The sequence below is a fragment of the Styela clava genome, chromosome 1 (genome assembly GCF_964204865.1).
Source record: "Styela clava chromosome 1, kaStyClav1.hap1.2, whole genome shotgun sequence".
NCBI classification, from domain to species: domain Eukaryota; kingdom Metazoa; phylum Chordata; class Ascidiacea; order Stolidobranchia; family Styelidae; genus Styela; species Styela clava.
This window is the reverse complement of record NC_135250.1, coordinates 14,386,212-14,409,292: the sequence shown is the minus strand read 5'-3', so window position 1 is coordinate 14,409,292 and position 23,081 is coordinate 14,386,212. Positions and strand designations below refer to the sequence as shown.

The following is a 23,081-nucleotide window of genomic DNA, read 5'->3' as shown; positions in this document are numbered from 1 at the left end:
TGAATATTTAATTATTAGATGCAAACAGCTAATTTTCAAATAGATGCTAAAATTGTACAATATTCTGCCTAAAACTCAGCTATTAAACATGTACAACGATACCTCAAACACTCTTACGAAAATTTCTTCCCTGGTCTATTAAGGCATAGGTTCTCAAAGCGCTCCGCGGAAGAAACTTAGGCGACATTCGATTACTTATTAAAATACTGAGTTGTCCAATTTTGTGATTGTCCAAAGAAGTAATAACATCATTAATAAAATTTGACATCAGTAGTGTCGAAATATGACAACGAGCGCAAATTCAAATGTGACATTATATATAAGTAAGATCGCAGTGGATAAAAAGTTGTTTCTCGAGTAAAATATTCAATTCATAGCAGGTGCGAGCATTCAAAATATGTTGTCATATTAATTTATCTGTGTTCTTCGTTACTCGAATTTTAGTCGAGAAAACTTTTACAATTATTTAAATGAAAAATCAATATTTGAAAACTGCATGAAATACGCCCCAAACTGCCAACTATAAGTAGACCGGAATCGTATTTTGAAGTTAATCAAATTTGATTTTTTTTCGACACTCAAAATTATTTTAAAGATATCGACAAAATACGAACGATTGTAATTTAAAATATTGCAAAATAAAAAATTGTTCGATATATTTTGCATTAATTATCTTATATATCATACTGAGAAAAAGTCGTATTGGGCTCCATCGGTAGTTTCAAAACAGACAAAAGGTACATCGCGCGAACAATTTACTGTGTTTTCATTTCAGTTACTACATGGTATACATTTTGAAGAAATCCTAACATAAAACAAATTTACAATGTCTATAAAAGCGTTTTCAATCTGCTGTGAGACTGCTAGAACGAAACTTATGGTGATATCTTCCGTTTTAGATTTTAGTTTTAATATTTTATAATGCCGGTTTTTAAGAAATTGGTTTGCGGATTCACCTGGTATTAAGCCTATTAAAATGTTTAGCATTTAAATTAGGTGAAGTAATTTTAAGTTATTTAGGAATAGTAATAAATACCAATTTTAAAATTGATTGTGGGGATCCGTGAATAGTGGTGATGAATGTAAATTAGGAAGATTCAAAAGATTTTAATAACATACTTGCTCTTTAGACTCGAGGCAGCCACCTCTCTCAGTGATGCATAACTCCGCATGTCTTTAGATATAATGATGAATCGTCTTTCCCGCTTTCAAGAAGTGTTTCAGAAAGCTGAAATTTATATGAGATAATGAAATGTAGGTAAATTTTGTATGATATTGATTTGAATTATATATAGATGTTCGAACTACGTCATTATTAAGTTTTAGGTTTATAAGTTACAGAAAATGTAATTTGACAGGAGCACAGAGAAGCTATGCTTATACTTTAGAGCAGGGCTACTCAACTATTTTTACCTAAGATCCGCATACAAAACTTCAAAAATATTTGGGTCCGGTTTTTCCAGAAATTATATTTCGGCACCCTTAAACACGCACTTCTTCGACCGACTAATGATTATAAGCTAATCACGATTGTTTGTTATGATGTTCTAGTTATTTTCATTTATGTTTAAATCTATAAAAGAGATTTCATAAAAAGAAACTTCAAAAGAGCGGCTAATAATTCAAAATAAAGAATTAGACGCGGTCCGAATCGAATACCCGAAAGGTCCGGATTTGGACCGCGGTTCGCCAGTTGAGTAGCCCTGATTTAGAGTTTAGATACATAAAAATGAAAATATTAGTTTTCAGTCCATTGACAAATTATTCACAGATTTCCCCCTAAATTACAAATATTACTTTGGAATGATTTGTCAGCGTATAATATTGCAACACATCATATAAAATATATTTATATTCATGAAGAGCACGTTGAAAATACGGCTACATATTCAAGAAAGGAAAATATCAAAAAGAAGGCGGGAAAGATAAAATCTAACAAATTTTTCCTTTACGCCCCTCAAAAAATTGTCCACGCCCTTGTGATAAGCTATGCTTATTCTAAAGATACAAAGACAACTGGTAGCATACCGATATTCATTTACGTTCATTCTATATTATTTGCAGATTTTCAATATTATAAATATTACTTATTTTGAATAATCTGTCAGTGTGATATGTTGTATCTTATTATCTAAATCTTAAATGTTAATAGTTTATTAGTGTGTTATATTTTACCTTCAAGTTCTCTATAGTCTTTCCCTCCCAGCGATTTCCTAAAAATATACGTCAACAACTAACTTCAGCCACAGACATTGTAGACATTATATATATATATATAAGAACATGACAGATTATTACTACGGAATAAACGATAGGGAAATAAGGAATATATTTCCAGATTCGAACATTTATGAACATGGGACGGTATGATTACTGAGACTACTAGCAACGGGGATATAGGCTGACTATAGTAGATTTACAATTTGGTGGGATCTCATGTCTATAGTAACCTTCAAACTGGGTATCGAGCAGCGACACCCAAGTTTCTAATATCTAATTAAAAAAGTAAGAATTTCAGAGTTTTGAAACTACTATATCTTATATTGACGGTGAGTGCCGTATAAACGATCTAACTAACACCATTCAGTATAGATTATAAACGAGAGTTTATATTTATTAAGCTCTTCTTAATACACATGATTAGGCGTAACATGACGTGACCCGCACCAACAATAGGGAAAATATGACATATATTTCCATGTATCTAAATTTGAACAGTTATGAACATATGAATACTTAGCACTTTTACCAAGGGGATATGGACCAAAAAGGAGTTTACACTTGGTTGAATTTAATTTATATGGTATCAATTTTGGAGATTTCAGTTGGGACACGAGTTCTTTAAGGTGTAAGATTAACGGCTATCTTAATACACTTAGTACGACTCACTCTGATAATATCATTATTGGAAATTTGGGGCGATTTCAGTTTGAAGTATAGTTGGGAACATCAATGACATGGTTATCAACTGTTTACTACCAGAGCGTGCAGGTCACGATGAGCTACAGTCAAATTTAAGAAATTAGTCTGATTACTTTAAATAATATGATAGTTAGTAAACTACCATTTGTGGCAAAAACGCTCATCAGATTAATAAAAAAGGCCAGGACTACGATTTCAACAAATTAGGCATATTAGTGTATATATAGGCACCCTATGATAAACAACAAGTTAAACAATAAGTTTTAATTTTTGCATGGTTATTAAGTTGGGGTTGTGTTTTAACCAAATTGCACTTAACGAGGCATAGTTCAAATCCTTCAGTATCTCTGCAGATATACACTGCTGGATTACCTATAGTATCACTTTAAAAAAATTCACTGTTTGTAGTAATGTAGTTTGTAGCAACGTGACGCCCTATTGCGATGAAACGCCTTTTATTTATGCTGGCCCAATGAACTTTAAATAAACTGACATTACAAGATAGTAATTGGTCTTTCGTTTTGGATTAAACGAAACAACAGCAGATGGGACAACACAGCAGTTAGCCCCTGAACGTGCAGCGCTATACTGACTACGCCATTATTCACCGGATATTGCGAAAGTTAATTTGTAGTACAGAATAGTTAATTTCGCGATTATACTCAAAATAATAAAAGTAATAATTTGTCTGTCAATTTCCCGAAAAAAATACAACATATTATTTATTTATAGACATGTAAATTGAAAGATTTCAAATGATATGATTACATACTTGCTCTTCAGACTTAATAGGCCTCCATATCACTCAGTGATGAAAATCTGACACTTGACGAATTTCTTTTGGTGCAATGATAAATTGTTCTGTCGACTTTCAAGCAGTGTTTTGAAACGCTGAAAATCAATATATAGATCGTGATTTTGTGTAAGCCAATTCTAAATTTGAATTAAACTAAATTTCGTTGAGCCAACTATGCCATTTTCAGGTAGTTAATTCACACAAATGTTATTTGACAGAGACACTACAAAGCTATGCTTATGCTTAAGATACAAAAAACCAACTACGTGATTCAATTGAGGTCATTTTCAACTATGTCGCTGATTTCACCAAAATTACATCCTTTAGTTAAAATGATATGTTAGTGTATCATATTGTACCTCATTTTGTATTGTTAAAGTAGACTCTTTTCTGAATATTTTCTTCTAAAAATATACGTAAGTTTTAATAAAATACGTAACGGGTAAATTTCGACATTTAATTTCATAAAATCTAAAATTTAGAAAATTTAGACGAATAGACGAATAAAATTTATTCAGCGATTGTCATTAAATTTCAAATATAAACTCTATAACATATCAGGTGTAGTTTTCAGACTGCACGAATTGCAAATATTACAATAACAATAAAATACTCAATGAATTTATTTAACTCTTTCATGGAGTATATGACTAATTAATTACCTCTGATCAGTAATTTGTAGCATTATCACATTGTTCACGGTAGAGATCGCAAACTGGGGATCGCTATCCAGCAGGGAAGCGCGCAACGAATTTTAGGGGTCGCAAAGAGTACACCAATTTGATACAAGATACTATATTTATAGTACTTTTTTGGACTTCTGCTTCGAAACACAATTATTAAAGCTTGTGCAAAATCTAAATCTTACAATTTCGATAAAATGCACAGGATCAAAAAAGCGACATAACAATGTTGGGACCTCCTGAAGTATGTACACCAAGATGGCGAACAACCTGAACTCAGGTTGTGTACCTGGTTAGGGTTCAGGTTATGCGACATTTTGGTGCGCATACTTCAGGAGCACCCAATGTTGGCTTGCATCGAACTATTTAGCATTTTAAACGTGAACGTGGGTCTGACTTTTAAATCGAAAGACAATTATTAAAACTTGTGAAAATATAAATCTTACAATTTCGAGAAAACACATGATCAAATAAGTGGCATAACAATGCTGACTCTGATCGCAAGACCAGAGACGCGGTGCACTCGCATCTTTTTTGCATTTTAAACAAAAACAGTGGTATACAGGAATCAATAGGCGTCGGAAGTCAAATAAAATGTTCAAATAATATTTACTTGTAATATTCCCCGTTCGTTAGTTTGTGTCTTTGAATCTTTAACCTTTAATATTTCTTCATCTGAAAAAAGTTAAGATATTGATAAATAAACTGTCGCAGAACTGTAGCTAGCATAATCAATGGACAGTGGGACTGAATTTATCGGATCTTTTGCACAAAGCTCCCGCCACGTTTTAAAATGACATATTAGTTAATATCCATTTGGGGTTAGGAATGATTGAAAAATTTGAATTTCTAGCGCAATCTGCATTCCTGACTTAAACTGGATAACTAATAATTCTCTTATTTTGAACGTTAATAGGGTCTTTGTACAAAGATCCAATCTATACACAATAATATATTAAAGTAAAAAGGCTATGGCGAATCTCTATTAAACCATGGATTTTGCGCTGCATTTGCGAAAGTTTTGAAAGTTATGCTTTACATTCATGTAAAGCGTACCATGTTGAATGCAGCTTACGTAGTTACGTAGATCAGTGTGTTACGTTTAAGTTTCTTCATGATAAGTTCATGTATTGTCATATAGCCTTTAAATTTGGCCTATTTGTGAGAAAACGATGGCACCTGCTGTTAGTGAGTTAGATGCAAAAGAGAATCATTCATCAATCTAGACTTCTGTATTAGGTTAATAAGTCCAATTCGTATAGGCCCGAAAATCTCTAATTTACCACTTATACGATAGTAAAATGAAAGCAATATAATAGCAATGAAAACAATGGGTATAAAGAACATTTAGCTTACCTGAATATTGCTTCGAACTCGCTGTCCCAACCCAACAGTCAGCCTATCCATACATCCTACACAAAATCAAACCTTATTTTATCACGAACATTTGTGACTGACTGAAAGCGATGTCGCTTGTGGCTTCCCGCGCAAAAATATCTGACGAAAAAAGCTATCTGATTGTCTGTAATCAAATGTTTTTACCTGATTACTTTAATTACTCCAGGTTGTCGTTACGAGCCGATCACGCTACTGACTCATTCAGTTGAGGTGAGGAATGCAGATTCAGCCTGAAATTCAAATTTTCAAATCGTTCTAACCCAAAACCCTAACTGCACAATTACTTATTTTTTATTTAAAACGTGACAGGGGTGTTTATCTCAGATCACACATTTTTGCGTCAGTGACGAGAGCTTAGTACAAAGAATCCAGCAATTCCATCATATTTGTCTTTTTACATTTGTCGAGTAAACGCGCACGTGAATGCCATCAAAAATGTAAACTTCCTACAACTCAATGAAAGAATAACGGCGTGTGCAGGTTCAGCGTTATATCAATGCATTCTCTACATTGGCGTACAAATCTTAGCTCATTGACCTGCGCAGCCAAGAATAATTTTGAGTTTTCATACAATAACGTGCGGGCGATGTCGTTAAAAGGGAGGTCATAATGTGACGTTGTTTCGATGCCTACTATATAGTAATTTCTTCGCCCAAACCAAACGGCGGAGACAAAACATCAGCAACAGAATTAATCACGGTTCTATGTGAAGTAAATAATTGACTGCTCAAGACAAGAGCATACCGACGACAACAACTGATGATATATAGATCAACTATTCGAGACCATTCAAATATTTGGTGTTATGGAGCTCGTGAAGAGGTGGATTGTTATTGACGTAGCCCCACAATAAGAACGTAACAAAAACAAATTGTTACTTAGCGATCAATATTGATGGGTGAATTGAAATTACTCTATTTAATAACTCGGATGTATTTGCTGCTGCTTAAATTTTATTAATGCCATTTCGAGTAAACGAATAGATCGCGGGGACCTTAGGTCCGTGAGAAGCACTTTGAGTCTGTCTCTAGATTAGACCTCTTGGTAAAGAACGATCATGATACAGGTATGTAAGGCCGTAAAGAACAATCCTGAGATTTCAACACCCAGGGGAAGGGTATACACGTATTTTAATGTATTTAGTATCTATGTCAGCCAGTGCAGTGGCGCATCGTGCTAAGCCCCAGGAATACGCTTGATTTCCAACCTAAGATTACCCCGCTTAGATTCGCAGGTTCAAATCCCATAGAAGATAATTTAGTACCAGAAGATTGCTGGCGGCTTCCTCCCGCCACCCCTACCCTAAGCCACGGAACACTTGCACTTTTTATGTCGCCTCGCGGAACACCAAAAATGAAATTGATAAAGAAAATTGATGTAATGCAGCAAGTTGCGAATACCTAAAATATGATTTGATATTTTTGTTTTGTTTTTTAATTTAAATGCTGGGTGTATGAATTAATAAATTCTTTTCACCTTTCTATGTCGATTACTTTTCATTACGTAGTGTGTGCCTTTAATGTTACGTAACAATGAAGTACTTTTATTTATCTGCTCAATCTATTATTATTTATCTACTGAATCGAGTTTACCAAACATGAGTAATTTTTTCCGCATTTCAAAGTGTAACCAGGCAGAGGTGGAGGAAGAAAAGTTGACCTTTTGCCATTATCCTTCAAGCATACATGTTTACATACAACAAAACCAAAAGCTGTAAACTTGATATTGAACTTGACAATCAAAAAGCTAGGCCGACGGTTAACGAAAATGCCACCACCCGCAAAAAGTTTGTCAGCTTTAGGCCGACGGTGACGCGATATTCAACAGTCGTTAGTTGGGCGACAACTTTACGATGACGTGATTGACATGGCGACCAATTTAGCCCTAAGCGAATGCCATATAAAAAAGATGTTTTCTTGTAGGCTTTCCCACTACCAGAGGAAAAAATCTCATGGTGCATCTCATTGCAGCCATAGATTAAACATTTACATAAAGTCATCAGCTCCACGAAACTAGGGCTCAACGTCTCAACTTCATAACTATGGCCGCGAATAGGGCTAGCCTAAATTTTACTGGTTGGAAAAATTGGCCCGACTTGGCTCAGTTGGATGATTCGTGTCAACCATAACATCGACTGATGGATTTCATTAATTCATGCACAATTTCATTGATCATTTGAAGGCTCTCTCCCAACTTTCCAAGCTAAGGAAAAACGCAAGAGAATTGATTCCGGCTCATTACAAGTTGAAGCAGTGAGGAAAGCTCACTTGTGCCTTTATGGGTTTCTCTTTGGGTAGGATCTTCATATAAGCGCGACCGAGGTCTGGACTCTGGATCTCCAGTTGAATAATATATATCTAATACACTGACTTGTAAAGATCCATTTGTACACTCAGTGTCCAATGAGAGGATGAGCTGAAAAAGTCTAACTTGGTAACATCACGCGCACTCACTCAGAAATACAGGAGACCGATATCTGAGCAAAGTTACAGACCACCACAATAAACTGCCAAGAAAGAATATAAAAATACATAATATACTCGACATAGTCGACCACATGTTGGAAGTACAGTAAGTTGGTCTCGCGCAACCCAACTCGTAATCCATTTAGATTCGCCACTATTATAAAACTCACGACACTTGGATAAAAATAATTTTGTGTCTCCAGTATTAGATTTGCTATATGTAGCCTACCATTCAAACAACTGAACTATCGCACTATTGGATTCCTCGAGCCCCTTAAATGTTCCACTGGGGTTATGCTTCACCAAAAAGAAAAAAATACAGAACCACTGGGTTGCATCAATAAATGATTCCATGTTTGATAACTTGACTAACTGGACCGCATAACCGGTTTTTAATCTCATAACCCACACGGACTGTTAACCTGGCAAAAGGGCGTGGTACTCAGGTTTGATTACGCAGTCATTTCGGCTTTCATCACCCCCACCGGATTGTGTGTGGAAATGCTTCTTATTAACTTTTTTATTTTATTTTTTGAAACTTCATCACTTTTGTCAGAATCCAAAATACCTTAGAAGAGTGAGTAATTTGATACATAACATTATCACATTTCACCAAAACTTGTAGGGTCACATTTTTGCCAGAACAGCCATAGACCACTTATAACACTATCACCCATCACTAAATGGTATTGTACTTATACTCCAAATTTTTAATCTTATTACTATATTTACATGCAGTGTGTTTCATGTTGTGTTGTGTCTGTATTTATATAGATGTTGTTTTGTTATACAAACTCCGTTGTACACACAGTTTTGGATACTCCGCCCTTACCTCTGTTACCAAACCCACCCACCTTTCTTGCACAACTGTCTGTATAATGGACCATATTATACGTATTTGATTTACCGTATTATAATTTATACATATCAAAAGGGGTTTATGACGCACATTCGTGTTTTAGGCCAGTATGCTCTTGTGCATACATACCGTCTTCAGTATTTATAATTACTAATTCTTTTATATTGCTTTTACGAGACGAATAAACATACATACATACACCGGACCAATATCTAAATCCTATCCCTTTCTTACAAACTTTTAGTAATAATATACAATAAACATATATAACCGCACGAACAAACGCAGCATGTTAATTGCAGTAATCTAAAAGTAGTCTAGCTGTGATGGTAAATAGCTGTGATAAAATATGCTAAAATTCTCCACCGGTACGCAATGTTTTCTGCGAAAGATGCAATCCGTATACTTGTAGTGCTTGCTTTCGGAGAAACTGTTGTGATGTACGTTTCTCGCGCTAAAATGAACGTCGAACGTGCATTTTGCGCTGATAGTACTTTAATCTTTCATGTACTGCTCAATAGTATATATTTTTTATTGTATTGCATTGACCAGTGATTCCCAAAGTGGGCGATATCGCCCCCCGGTGAACGAAAACAATACAGAAGGGGGCGAAAAAGCTGAATGGGGCGATTTCCCGAAACCTGTTTTTGTTCGGCGGATCGTGCACTTGGATACTGTACTCTGCGTGCGTTCTCGGGTTTGAATTTCGTTCGTGGGCAATAATCACACGCGAGAAGATTGCCGGACTCCTCCCCGCCGTAAGATAGTTCGCATAGCGCAGGAGTCGGCAACCTGTGACTTTACATTTTTTGCGGTGTCGGGGGGCGACGAGGTTGTATAAATTACGGTAGGGGGGCGATGATACAAAAAAGTTTGGGAACCACTGGTCTAGACAAAAAAAAGGCTTTATTAAAAAGGCTTTATATAGTATTAACAGCCATTTATTACAGATGACTTTCTATCAGGGCCGGACTGGCGACACGATACCAGTAGGCTATTTCATCTAGTTCCTAGTACATTCTATTAGATCTAGTATATTATGACGTCATTTAGCAATATTTCCAATGAACTATTAGCATATAACTATTTATACATTATGACGTCATAGATCAAATTTCAAATTGCGAAATTCTTGAAAAGGCCTTAAAATTAATAAAACACTTTAAAAGATTAACAGTCCAAAATTCAATGTCGAGGCCCCACGGCTTGAGGCCCATAGGTTTCAACCCACTTTGCCTAATGGTAAATCCGGCACAGCTTCCCAGTCAACAGAAACAGTCAAATCAGAACACAACTACAACGATCTAACACAAAAGCAAAATACAAACACACAACTTGTGACTAAACAGAATATCACAGCTTGTAGCCATCTTAGTGACTTTTGACCTAACAGGACTGTCATTCATTGAATTAATTTGAACATAAGGAGAAATTCCACACCCAAAAAGCATACGGCATTTCGTCTTGAGCCTGTACTCGTTGAAGGCATATAATTTAAACCCGAAATCTTTAATCTGCCACGCTAACATAGACAGGTCCATCAATCTAATCTTTAGAATTGGTCATCGTGGCCAAACAGTTTTTTGATAAATGTAATTTATAGTAAAACACCAATTCACCAAACAAAATACAAGAATGACTTAATTGCGACCCATTATGTAAACGAAATGAAAGAATACGGCAATATACGAAAAAAGGTTAAATCTGATTACAACAATAGTCTATTGGTTGAAAATGTTAAAACAATTGGGATTAAAAATGTTCAGGTCGTCACTGGGCACTAAGTATCTTCTAGTATTTAGGGTTTGTTACTGTGTAACCATGTCGTGGTGGGCGAGGAGCATGACCCTTACTATTTATATGATATTATTACCTCAACATTCTTTTGCTCTCTTCAACAAATACATTTTAGATTGGTCTTAAATTTCAATTGTTTCAGTATATTGGAACCTCTTCATTGTTCTTTGTCAGGTGATTCGTGCTGCAAAATGTTCAGTAAATTTAGCGTGATTATAAAGTGATTGATAAATTATGAAGTTATTCTGGCTTAGCCCACAGCAGAAAAAAATTGTCAAATAACGTTAAATAGTTAACTTGTTTATGCTTGTGAACGTGTACACGTGGGTAACTGACAATTACAAAGCAGTGCATCTTATTTACCGCACCGAATACAAAGTGAATTACCTAAAAAAATTGATAGGAAGTGAAAACAACAGATACTGTGGAATATGATACTTTGTTTTAAAGTAGCCGATGAGATGGCGTTTTCAGATTTCATATTTTTGAAAAGTTTCTATTGCACTGAGAAGCACTGAAAGAATAGTGCTAACATCGGGTAACGACGTCAGCCAAAAGAATCTGTTTTATTATAATTAGGCATCAAAATAGACTAGTTAATCTGAGTTCTTCTGTAATTTTTAGATATCTAATTAAAAGTGGAATAATCAATCTACTATAACTGATTGCGTACGATGGATCTAGATCAGGCAATTTTGGCTGCAAGGCCTAATAATCAACTACATGCCTATCCAAGGCCAACATATGACTTGCCTCATATTCAACACCCCCAAAGCGTTCATCCGCTTCCTTCAGCTCCAAGCAATTTATATCAGCATGTTATTCCACCAATAGGCCAAAATAGAGTTCAACCATTCAGTGTTGCTCAACCACAGGCTTATTGCGCGGTAAGTTGTAGCACTAAATGTATATGAGTTACGTGCTCTGCAAGTGAGCCCAATTACGCTTAGTTACAGAATTTGTTGTACAGAAAGTTACCGATCCAATTTAGTTTTCGAGGTTACTTTCATGTAGTTGAACAAACACATTTGTTGTAATGAGTTATATTTCTCTCTTTTATATCCGTTAAAATATTTTAATATGAAACCTACAATATAGTGATTCTGTTATCTTTTTTGAATAGTTTTGCATGAGATTTTCTGGTTTATTATTATCACTTGCTTTATTTTTGTTTGAAAATTTGAATATATTCGTGTAAAACTTTTTGAATTGTAGCCCTATCTTTTTCATGAAAACGAACTAACTACGATAGACTCACTTACACATTCATTTTGTTCGTTTTACAATTCGAAAACAAAATTCCAAAGTGGTATTATAACTGACTCTCTGTTCAAATTTTCCAGCCGCCACCGGCTTATCACGCAGTAACCGCAACTGGTACATCAACCGGTACAACTAGTTGTACTCCACTGGTCGCCGTCCTTGTAACTATTGTATCAGTCTTAGTGGTTGGCGGGATAATTGCAGGAATAGTATTTGCTATAAATAACGGAAACATAAGCATTTCATCATCTGAGAATACAGGTAATAATTTTGGTTGCCTTTTTTCCAATCAAATACATGGTTGACATTCATTTCTGTGAGACGGTAAAATTAAAACATGTATTGATGTCATTCTGTGATGTCGCTACTTTATTGCGTTTTACCACATCCGCACAGAAGCTGATGTGTTAGCAAAACCGTTGTTGTTGTGGTGTATAACTTTCTTATTCATTTAATTATATTTTCCATGGTCTTAATCATTTGTGTACTGACATACAATATTGTTTGATATTTAATTATTCTTTCACTCAACATTCGAAAGAGTTTCACCGCATATTGCGTGATAAAATTATTGAGTAAGATATCTGCAATTCTTCTCGGTCCACGTGACACAGTTCCATGTGAATATATAAACACCTTCGGAATTGAAAAATATTATGTGCATGTGCATATTTTTAAAATACGCTGATGAATGAATTTCACATTTATAAACCTAGAGTTACTGTTTTTGTTCGATAATGAAATTCAACAGAATAAAAAAAACAGTTTTAACGTTTTTATTTTCTACGTGAACATTTTCTCGTAATTAGCATATTTGAATTTGCTTTTTATAGCTTCTTCAGGATCTTCATCAACTTGTCAAGGATTCACTTGTAATTCTGGTAAATGTATAACGTCGTCATGGGTTTGTGATAATATAAACGATTGTGAAGATCACGAAGATGAAACAAACTGCAGTCCAACAACAGGTACACAAGGTTGTCCAATCGACATAGAACATAGTTTTGTTGGCAATTCTGCTTTTCTGATTTCGAATCATACTGAATTTACAACATGTTAAGATGGCCTATCTACAAGTTTAGTGAACGCCCTTTCAAATAAATATTATAATAAAATAAACGTCTTTGAATGAAAGTTTTATTTCGCGCCTATATAGTTTTTTCTGTAAACTTATGCAATCAAATTTAAACGACATATAATACAAAATGGAGTTTTTCACTCTCAAATGTATATGCTGTGTATAACGATTCAAATCTTCAATACAATAGGATATCATTTTACCCTACACAGAATGAATCATAGTTCTATTGTTATCCATGTTGATTTGTGAGAATTGAATTGGGTATTAATATTTCACAATAGTTTCGAAAATATCTATTTTGGGGGTTGAATTCAGACTAATCAACGTATTGTAATCTAGTTTCGTGAAAATTCCAAAATTCCATTTTTTTTAATCTAACCTAACAGAGAACGTCGAAGAGCAATCTGCTCAGTTTATGCAATAACACAATAGCGTTTGAGTTAAATATTACCTAGTTAAAAACACAAATAAACAGAATAATATATATATTTTTTTATTTCAGTGGAATGCACTGCAACTCAGTTTCAGTGTCAAAGCGGAACTTGGTTGTCATCCCCGTGTCTCGATCTCAGTCTCCAATGCGATGGAACCAGTCACTGTATTGGGGGTGATGACGAAAATAATTGTAATGGTAAGCAGTCCCATTCTATATTATACTAATCTATGAAATTGACCATGAACAAGAAGTTATAAGAACAAAATACAAAATTTGTTTTCATTTAGACTTTAGAGGTTTAATCATTTTGATATCCAACAATGTCCTGTGTGCATATATAATTCTGTCACAAACCAAATTAAGTATATCGGTCTATATATCTTATCTATCCGTGGCTGCTTGTAAGGAGCCTTGTACGGACTGAAGATGATGAATCGTATCATAAAACAATATTTCAGGCCAATGTTCATCCAGTCAGTTTGAGTGCGTCAACGGTGGTCTTTACGGAAACTGCATTCCCTCTTCGTGGCAATGTGATAATATTATTGATTGCAGTGGATCAACGGACGAAGAAAACTGTGCTTCCACAACCACAACAGTTGCCACGACAACCACAAGTATGACATTATTTGAGATGAATAAATTCATTTATGGTCTCAACGATTACCGCTTTACAACTTTTTTTTTATTATCTTCTTGTTCAGCGGTACCCAACCGGGGAGCCATGAAGGAACGAGATGGCCGCAGTTTAGTTGGAGGGGACCACAATGCTGGGCGCATAATTGATTGTTTTAATTTTCCCAAGAAAACTCCCCGTACTTCCCAGTTTCATTGCTTGACAAGGTTATTTCACCTTGTTGAGCATGAATTGCTGGAACCTAATGGGATTCGTAATATACCAATAAAAATAACACTATACATACTATACTGCAATGGCAGCAGCGGGTCAGAAGTGCTAAAACTCCTTCGGAGGCCACGATAGATAAAGGGTTGGGAACCAACCCTGATCATTTGTACCCTTTATTTTTGATAGCTGTGAGCGGCCTTCCGTATGATTTTTTAATAAGCGATTCTAAGTTTTTATTATTTTATTTTAATATTATGCTTATTTTTGTTTAATTTCGAAATTAAGTTTAGGAATTAAAAATAAAAATAGCGACAAAAGATGACAATAAAATTGATAAAACTTTAATAGTCAGATATGGCGAAGTAGAAGTTTTAATTTATGTTGTTATATGAACTCTTATCTTTAGCTGACCCAAATAGTTCAAAATGTCGAGGCACTTCTGGTACATATATACTCAAAACTCAAGTATGTGATTCCACTGAACATTGTCCCGGAGGAACGGACGAAGATAGATGCAGTGAGTATTGTGCTACAAGCTCTATACTCATAAGAATGCATATAACTGTGAATTAGAATCTTGCTAAATATTGATTGCAAACAAGCTAATCTATTTCTCCTGAGAAAGCTATGTGGCGTCTACAACCTGAAAGCCATGTTACCTGCTGCGACACTTCAGCTGGAAGATTTATTTGAAATTGAGAAAAGAAATAGCAAATTGAGCGCTTTCGAGCGAGATCGTTAGTGACTAAATTTCCAAATGAGCGGCAGTGAAATATACTATGAGTGGTTTTCTCTGGCTCAAAACGACTTTTTGCGTTATATTAAGATATATTATTTACGATAGGCCTATAGTGACCGTAAAGATAAATAAGGCAGTTTAGCGATCTTTATGTCATTTTGCCATTCAGCGCTGCGAATAAACATTCTTCGTTTACTGTAGCTTACATATATAAGGAAATGTTCTTTATCGATCATTTTTAATACCTTAAAGGGGGTTGTGGAGAAACAAATATATATTTTGATAATATTTCGGGCCTTCTATTTTAATTAGTATCACTGGATCATGTTTATTACACTACAAAATATTTCAAAATTAAACATTTATAAATAAATTGCATGATCATTGTATTCACAGTAATCTCGACATCTGGTAACCAGGGCGGCGACGTGAAAGTTTACTCTCTTTCATCTGATACCCATCATAACTTATGTGGAACAGCGGATGGCTGGGACGACTCAAAGAGCGATGCTGTATGTGCCGCACTGGGATTTGCGTGAGTACATTTTATGACTGTATTTTTATATGAATATTATTGGAGGAAATCCGTCATCAATGTAATTTGCAAGTGATTTTACAATTTACCTCTAAGTCTAAGTTTACTGATTTGAAACACTACACCTAAACCCGTACCACATTCACAAAAAGAGTTAACTAAAGTTTTAGAAAGTTGAAAAAAAATCATTTGATAGTAATTTATGTAGCTGGTGAATGCTAGAATAATACTACTTTTCCATTATATAAAAACTCTTAATGAGTAGGGAGGTATATATGCAACATTATAGGGGAAGGTAGGCTATGTTCTGTGTTAATTTTTTAAAGCCGAAGTGAGGCCGCTAATTTACAAATTTATGTACCAGTAACGAAATTATATAAATCAATAAAAAAAAATTACTCGTGAAAAGATATACCGTAGTAATGATTATCCTGATTGCTTATTTTCTTTAATTATCTCATAGTACTGCTGCCTCAACAACAGAGGTTACAACGACGGCTCAAGGAATAAAATGTGGTGGAAACTTTGACCTCGGCTCCCTTGTTCAGCAGTATGTATTCTATATAATATATATTTTTGCTTTCATTTAATTTTGTTATTTTTGACAATGTATTATCCATGATTTTTTATTATAGCTTTTTACTAAATATCTGATTTAATTTTCTAGAGATGCTGAAACTTGCACAAATAATAAAGTAGTGCATATTGTTTGCGAGGAATCCCCTACATGTGGAAATATAATTACGCCGTCATCAGGAAAAATTGTAGGTGGTGAAGATGCAGTTATAACATCTCATCCGTGGCAGGTAATTTTATAGGGTTCATGTAACCCAAAAAGCATTTTACTTGCAACTATGTCACATTTACAAACTGTAGTTTTGTTAAGGCATAACCCCTGCTAAAATTGTAGATAAAATAGATCAGTTATATCCACTGATTTTTTTTTTTGGCAAATTAGAATAAATATTCAAAACGTATAAAAAATTCTTTTTAATACTTTTTACATTATTTCGAATAGATTAGAGCAGTGGTTCTCAACCGGGGGTCCGCAAAGCATTTCCAGGGGGTCCACGATCAAATAAAGATTTTAGGAAATTATTTGCAGTTTAATATCGTTTTTTTTTTCTTTTTTGTAATACGCTCGAATATTTGCTGCCTATGACAATGTGGCAATAGCCTACAAAAACTATTTTGATTCATCTCTCGTAGACCTATTGTGACAAATACGAGTTATGATGACATCACAATGATAAATACGAAAACGCGGCTACAGTGATCACTTTCTCAGTTTTGGTGCGCCATTTTGCCGTCGTACCCAAAAGTATCGATGGAAGCATTACGTATTATTGTTCCATTCGCCTCCACTTACCTTCGTGAAAATGGATTTTCTGCTCTCGTTCATATTAAATCCAAGGCTCGTAACCAACTAAACGTCGAAGACGATATGCGTCTATCGTTATCAAAAACACGACCACGTATTTCAAGACTTGCTTCTGATATGCAACAGCAAAAATCCCATTAAGTGTATTCGATTTGACAAAATAAATGGAAATGTTCACTAGTTTGGTGTTATTTTTGACTTGATTAAATCTGTATAGAACATTAGGTTACTGTTTAAGCTATAAATTAAATTCAAATAAAAAATTTTGAGAGGTCCGCGACCACTTCGAGAGCACCAGAAGGATCCGCAAAGACAAAAAGGTTGAGAACCATTGAATTAGAGCATTATTTTTTCTGATTTCCACTGTTTAGATCTCATTCCAAAAGAAAATTTATAACATTTGGGCACACAGTTGCGGAGGAACTATAGTTTCGGATCGTTGGGTCGTATCTGCAGCTCACTGTGTTGACAGGTGAGTCTATGTCTAGAGAATTATTCAAACAATTATATTTGCACTTTGGATATTGAGAAAGCAATCCTACATTCCAAGTTGAAAACATATTCTACGATCATTGCTAGATCAAACCTTTCATAAATTGAAGTTAAAATAGAGCAACTCTTATAAAGAAGAACTGCAATTGTTATGTAAGTACAACAGCATTAGAAAACTCACTCATTTACAAGAAACCTGAAAAATTGAGACGTTCTGAAGTAGACGCAATAAAACAGCTTTCCAGCATCGAATGACAGAAGTTCTAATCCGTGAATATCTCCGGCTTTGGATTGACTTTATATTTTTTTATGTTCTTCTGATGGATTATTTTTTTTTACATGCATTTAGCATTTCCTCAACTTCGTATGCTTTTGTTCGTATTGTGGCTGGAATAACACTTTTGAATGAAGCAATTACGTCAACAAATATTCACGACATAGACAAAATAGTTTATCATCCACAATATTCAAGCTCGACACTCATGAATGACATTGCTGTAATCCACGTAAGCACGCCAATCGCATTGTATTGAGTTTTAAAATATAATATACTATATATATAAATGAAATTAAGGGTGTTGTATTTGTCGTAACAAATATTACGATTGTTATTGGTAAATTATTGCCATATATTGATTTCTTTCTCTCAGAACAAATTAAAAGCTAAACAGAACTTATTTCCGCCCGTGTAAATAGACGATTGTAGTTATTTGGCTGTTGTTCAAAATGCAAATTCATTGTTGTTTTATTCAATTCTATAAATAAAATTGTTGTTACGTTCACAAGTTGTTCGGGATATTAAAACGATGTATTTTTACCAACATAACGAAATAATAACTCGTCTATTTTATACGACATCTTTATTATTGTATCGTCAATTTTGTCTTGTTTAATATCCAGATTAATCAAGTATAAAAAGACTGAGCAAAATTTATTAAAATTATGGTAACTAAGTGCGATTGTGAAGGGAAAATGCAAGGCTGTCAACCTTTTCTATTCCAGAAATTTGATACATTTAACCCATGTCTAAAGATGTAAAAAATAATAGAAACGATTTTGAATGCTCATTATGCTCTACCAAAGGCAAGTTAACAAAAATCGAAGTACATTTTTTGACGAATATATATTTTTGTAGGTGACAAAAAACTTCGAATATTCAACTGAAATCCAACCGGCCTGTTTACCATTAGCGGGACAAGTTTTTACTGACAATTCCAACGTAGATGTAACTGGCTGGGGAAGTATAATAAGTGGTGGTGAGTTGTTTCAATCTGTCGTGCTACAGACATATATTTAGTGATTAATATACTGTCGTATAATATGCGCTAAATAAAGCATATTCTATTAATTATATATTCCAAAAAATTAAAAACTGAAAAAAAAACTTAGATTGGGTGATGCAGTGGGACCTGTTGTGCAACGTTACTGCTTTCTTTCTTCCGATTTATTCTATCTTTGAAAATACACTCCGTTAGTTCACGTCGAGCAATAAAAAAACGAACCAGTCTTTGTGCAACAGCAATACTTGCCTATATGCCGTAATATTTCTACTGCCAATGACAATATATGATAATACCCATAACAAATTCTTAATTGAAATTTATTTATTTATCTGTTCGAAGGAGAACACTGATTTAATGATTTCTCTTGAATAACATTTATTTCATTGTTAATATGTGTGCATTATTGAGGTACAATCATTGTTGTTTCCCGCAATTAAATTTTTAAAATGAACATTTTGCGATTAGGTTCTGCCTCGAATATCCTCCAGGCGGTAACAATTCCACTGGTAAATCTCGAAACCTGCAAAACATCTTTCCCTGCCGTTGGTTACCACTTGAAAGACGGTATGATTTGTGCAGGGACAGCCGCTGGAGGAAAAGATTCTTGCCAGGTGAACCTTTATTGCATGACATGAACTATTATACATAATGATTAAGGAAGTTATGCGACCATCATCTCTCTTCAATTTTATCATGTAATTTCGACCAAAAAATAATTAGTATGATCGTATCTAGTATGTATAAGTATGTATATTTTCATATTGTTTCGTATTATTTCTAGTTCCTCAATTAAACGACAAGTGTATACTTGAATTATAGTATTCATGCAAGTCATTGCATAATCTAAAAAAGAAAGAATTTCTTGTGTATACTATATATTACAAATCATTTTTCAGGGAGATTCAGGCGGACCCTTGATGACTCCTTACTCAAGTCGACGATACCTTGTAGGCGCTACAAGCTGGGGTATAGGATGTGCTCTGCCAAATAGACCAGGCGTTTATGCAGATGTACCGTACTATATTGACTGGATAAAACGAGAGATGTCAAAAACAGTTTAACGTTTCAGTTAATGAAAAGTAAAAAACGAGTTATATATATATATAGAATAAATATATTAGATTCCGACGTCAGTTCAGATTTCATCTCGTTTTTATTTATTAAACACTCATGCTTGACCAATCATTGAGCAACACACCTTGAGAATACCGAGTAAAGTATAATAAACAAAGGGTCACTTTTCAGAGATTTTGTAATCACCCAGCTGGTTTAAACGTATGTCATACTTAACTCTATTCTGAGCTGGAAATGTGACAGGCAAATGACCAAACTGCGAGAAAAAAGCCATGTGTTGAAAATAATTGTTTCAAAGCAATTAATTTTTACATTTTAATATAGTGACAATATTCTTGTGTAATTTATTTTTTTCTATAATTTGTTACAACACGCTTTTTATACTCATCAGTATTTTATACAAAGGGTATATAGCTGAATTTCATAATGTATTATGGATGATACTTTTTCACTGCGTACAAAAATGACAGTTTTGTTTAGACATGTATATATAAGTCCATTAACATACCGAAAACAGATAATGTTAAATATTTATATGAAGTTTTAGGTATATTGATTACATTATTTTAATCACAGTATTGAGGAATGAGATATATTATGTAACTATTTATAAATTTAGTAACACGTTATTATAACTAATTTTATATAACGCATTTATTTAGAAATGTCATTTAAGGTCGAAGAATTTTTCTTTAAACTACGGGGAATGTACTCTACAGAACATCATTTTCATTAGACAATTTCATTGAATATTTACTTTTTAACTGAAAAATGATTTTGCAGCCAAAAATAAAATAAATGCCAATATTCTTTGAAGAGACCAATTTGGTAAAAGACCAATCAAAACACTGTAATAGTAATTGAACTTTCGCGGAAAAATTGTAAAAGATTAGTTTGAAGAAATATTAAAAATAGTTGTGTGACTCTGGTAGATTATAATGTCTTGAAAATAACGTTGTTTCTTTAATCAGTATGTCACCGAGTTTGATTTCCATGTGCGTACATGTAAGAAAAAGTGAATCAAATAATTATGATTAAAATATTGTGAGTGACTTAATTTGCAGCTGGAGTGAACTTGAGACAAAATTGTATAATTGCAAAAGTCGACTTTCTGAGATAAACTTACTTATATATATATATATTATAGAAAATACTTTGATTATCCATATCAAAATTGAAAGTAAACATTATTATCAGTACATTTTATAAAAGTATTTGTATGAATCTAAACAAGACCACTATTGTCTATCTATTGTCGTTATGACGTCACTTAAACGTGCGAATACCGCGACAGTGGAGCTTGTAGTGTCAACCTTAATTAGATCGACTAAACAGATGAGGCGACAACAAAATGAGTGTTAACGATGTGACACGTTTTGGTGGCCCATCTGTGCTGTCGAATATATAAGTCGGCGAATCGCCGCTTGAAAAGAGAAAGAAAGAAAACTAGGAAAAAAAGACTGTGACTTATTATTGACTTAATATTAAACTGTTAATAAATATCTCAGAACTTAAGACTGTGGCACTGTATTTAATAAAGAAGACTTATAGCACACCGTACTGAGACGTTTAATAAAGGGAAGAAGAAACGACAGCGCGCCGGTACGGTCCCTGCAAATGTATATTCCAATTGTTCAAGTTGGTGTCTGTGTCCGGGTGGATCCAGCTGAAAACTGGATGGAAAAGCCATGTGGAACTTAACATAATCAAAAACCAATTAGATATGATCGTATTTTTTTAACCTTCACAACAATAAATGTTTAGGACAAGAATTAAAAAATTTAACAAACAAAAGATTCATAAAATTTTAATCAAACCGGGTTTATTTTGGAACAAGCCTTCACAATTTTAAAACAATTTAAAACTACACATATACACTATGGTCCGTGGCAATACGCGTAACTCGTACTTTGGAGCTTCTGAAGAGCTGAAATGGCTACAATGTGTGTGTGACTGTGTGTGTATGAATATTTATCACTTAATATCAAAGATGACCCTGACAAAGTGTAGGTTTATTTAGAAACCATGGCCATTGTATAAATCTTGACTAAAGCAAGTTTTCCAAATAAATATATATCCGATATGATACTACGAATCTGATAGTTTGCCAAATCCCTGACGCGTAGACGGCAGATAAACGAAAAATATCCCTTGAATAGGTCCCGATATTGGTGGCGGTTGAGACTTATTGGTTTATTTGATCTCGTACATTGCGAGCCTGCGATTGTCAACTCCAAGTAGAGATCAAACTTGGGCCAGCTATGTGATGTTATTTAGCGTAGTTCATTAATTAATGACCCAAACTTGATGCTAAGATATATAAATGGATGGGTGATATTCAGTGGTGGGATTCAATTTTTTTTGTCCGCCTGTTCCATCATAAAAGTCATATTTTTCACCCGGTTCTGTTACAAAAAGTCATTGACAGTAACCAGTCATGCTAACCGGTTCGATGATCTCAAAATATTACGTGAGACGGTTCTATAGAACCGGTGCGAACCGGCTAAATCCCACCACTGGCGATATTTCAGAAAAAATTATAATCACAGTGTAAGCTGACTGCAACATCTTAGTCTATATAATATAGGTAGTTATATAATGGCCATGTAGCAACACTACTGCGACCAATACCAGAGCCGCAATTGCCAAAATAATTTCCTCAATTAAGCCCAGTGGTGGGATTCAGCCGGTTCTATAGAACCGTCTCATAGAATTTTATGAGATCAGCGAACCGGTTAGCTTTACTGATCACTGTCAATGTTCTGTTTGTAACAGAATCGGCTGAAAAATATGACTTAGTTTTGTGATGGAACCGGCTGACAAAAAATGTTGTTCTGCCAGACAATTCCTCTTCACTCTGTCCAGCAAATTACCACAACCAGTCTGAAACACAGTTGAAAGAAATACTACTAAGTCCGCCCACTACCAGCCTCTTTTGAAACAACGAATATTCCCTCGAAAACAAGCCCTTATTAAATTGAAAGTAGCTTTTAATGAGTTTTACACTTCAGAAATCTTAATCACTAGCAG

At 34.3% G+C, this 23,081-nt stretch overlaps 1 protein-coding gene and 1 long non-coding RNA gene across 3 annotated transcripts in view; one reads left to right on the top strand and one right to left on the bottom strand.

The window, feature by feature from the left end:
• Positions 1-5,880, bottom strand: part of LOC144420410 (uncharacterized) — a 68,579-nt gene extending 62,699 nt beyond the window's left edge. For both annotated transcript variants that reach the window (XR_013474710.1, XR_013474709.1), the window contains exons 1-5: positions 5,758-5,880; positions 5,015-5,076; positions 3,695-3,813; positions 2,176-2,213; positions 1,120-1,228 (exon numbers count right to left, since the gene is read on the bottom strand). This is a non-coding gene — a long non-coding RNA (uncharacterized LOC144420410). The remainder of the gene's footprint in view (positions 1-1,119; positions 1,229-2,175; positions 2,214-3,694; positions 3,814-5,014; positions 5,077-5,757) is intronic.
• Positions 5,881-11,430: 5,550 nt separating this feature from the next.
• On the top strand, positions 11,431-21,542 carry LOC120348265 (transmembrane protease serine 3-like). Its single transcript, XM_078110326.1, has 14 exons — positions 11,431-11,807; positions 12,264-12,444; positions 13,017-13,151; positions 13,767-13,895; positions 14,159-14,317; positions 14,954-15,064; positions 15,683-15,821; positions 16,285-16,371; positions 16,489-16,627; positions 17,574-17,674; positions 18,044-18,200; positions 18,830-18,950; positions 19,443-19,588; positions 19,874-21,542. The coding sequence occupies exons 1-14, from the start codon at positions 11,595-11,597 to the stop codon at positions 20,036-20,038; spliced, it is 1,983 nt and encodes a 660-aa protein (XP_077966452.1). The 5' UTR covers positions 11,431-11,594; the 3' UTR covers positions 20,039-21,542.
• Positions 21,543-23,081: the final 1,539 nt, after the last annotated feature.

Coding starts and splice junctions, on each gene's coding strand:
- LOC120348265 (XM_078110326.1), top strand. CDS start 11,595: ATGGATCTAGATCAGGCAATTTTGGCTGCAAGGCCTAATAATCAACTA. Junction 14,318..14,953: donor AGTTGCCACGACAACCACAA/GTATGACATTAT, acceptor TCTTATCTTTAG/CTGACCCAAATAGTTCAAAA. Junction 16,628..17,573: donor TAACATCTCATCCGTGGCAG/GTAATTTTATAG, acceptor TCCACTGTTTAG/ATCTCATTCCAAAAGAAAAT.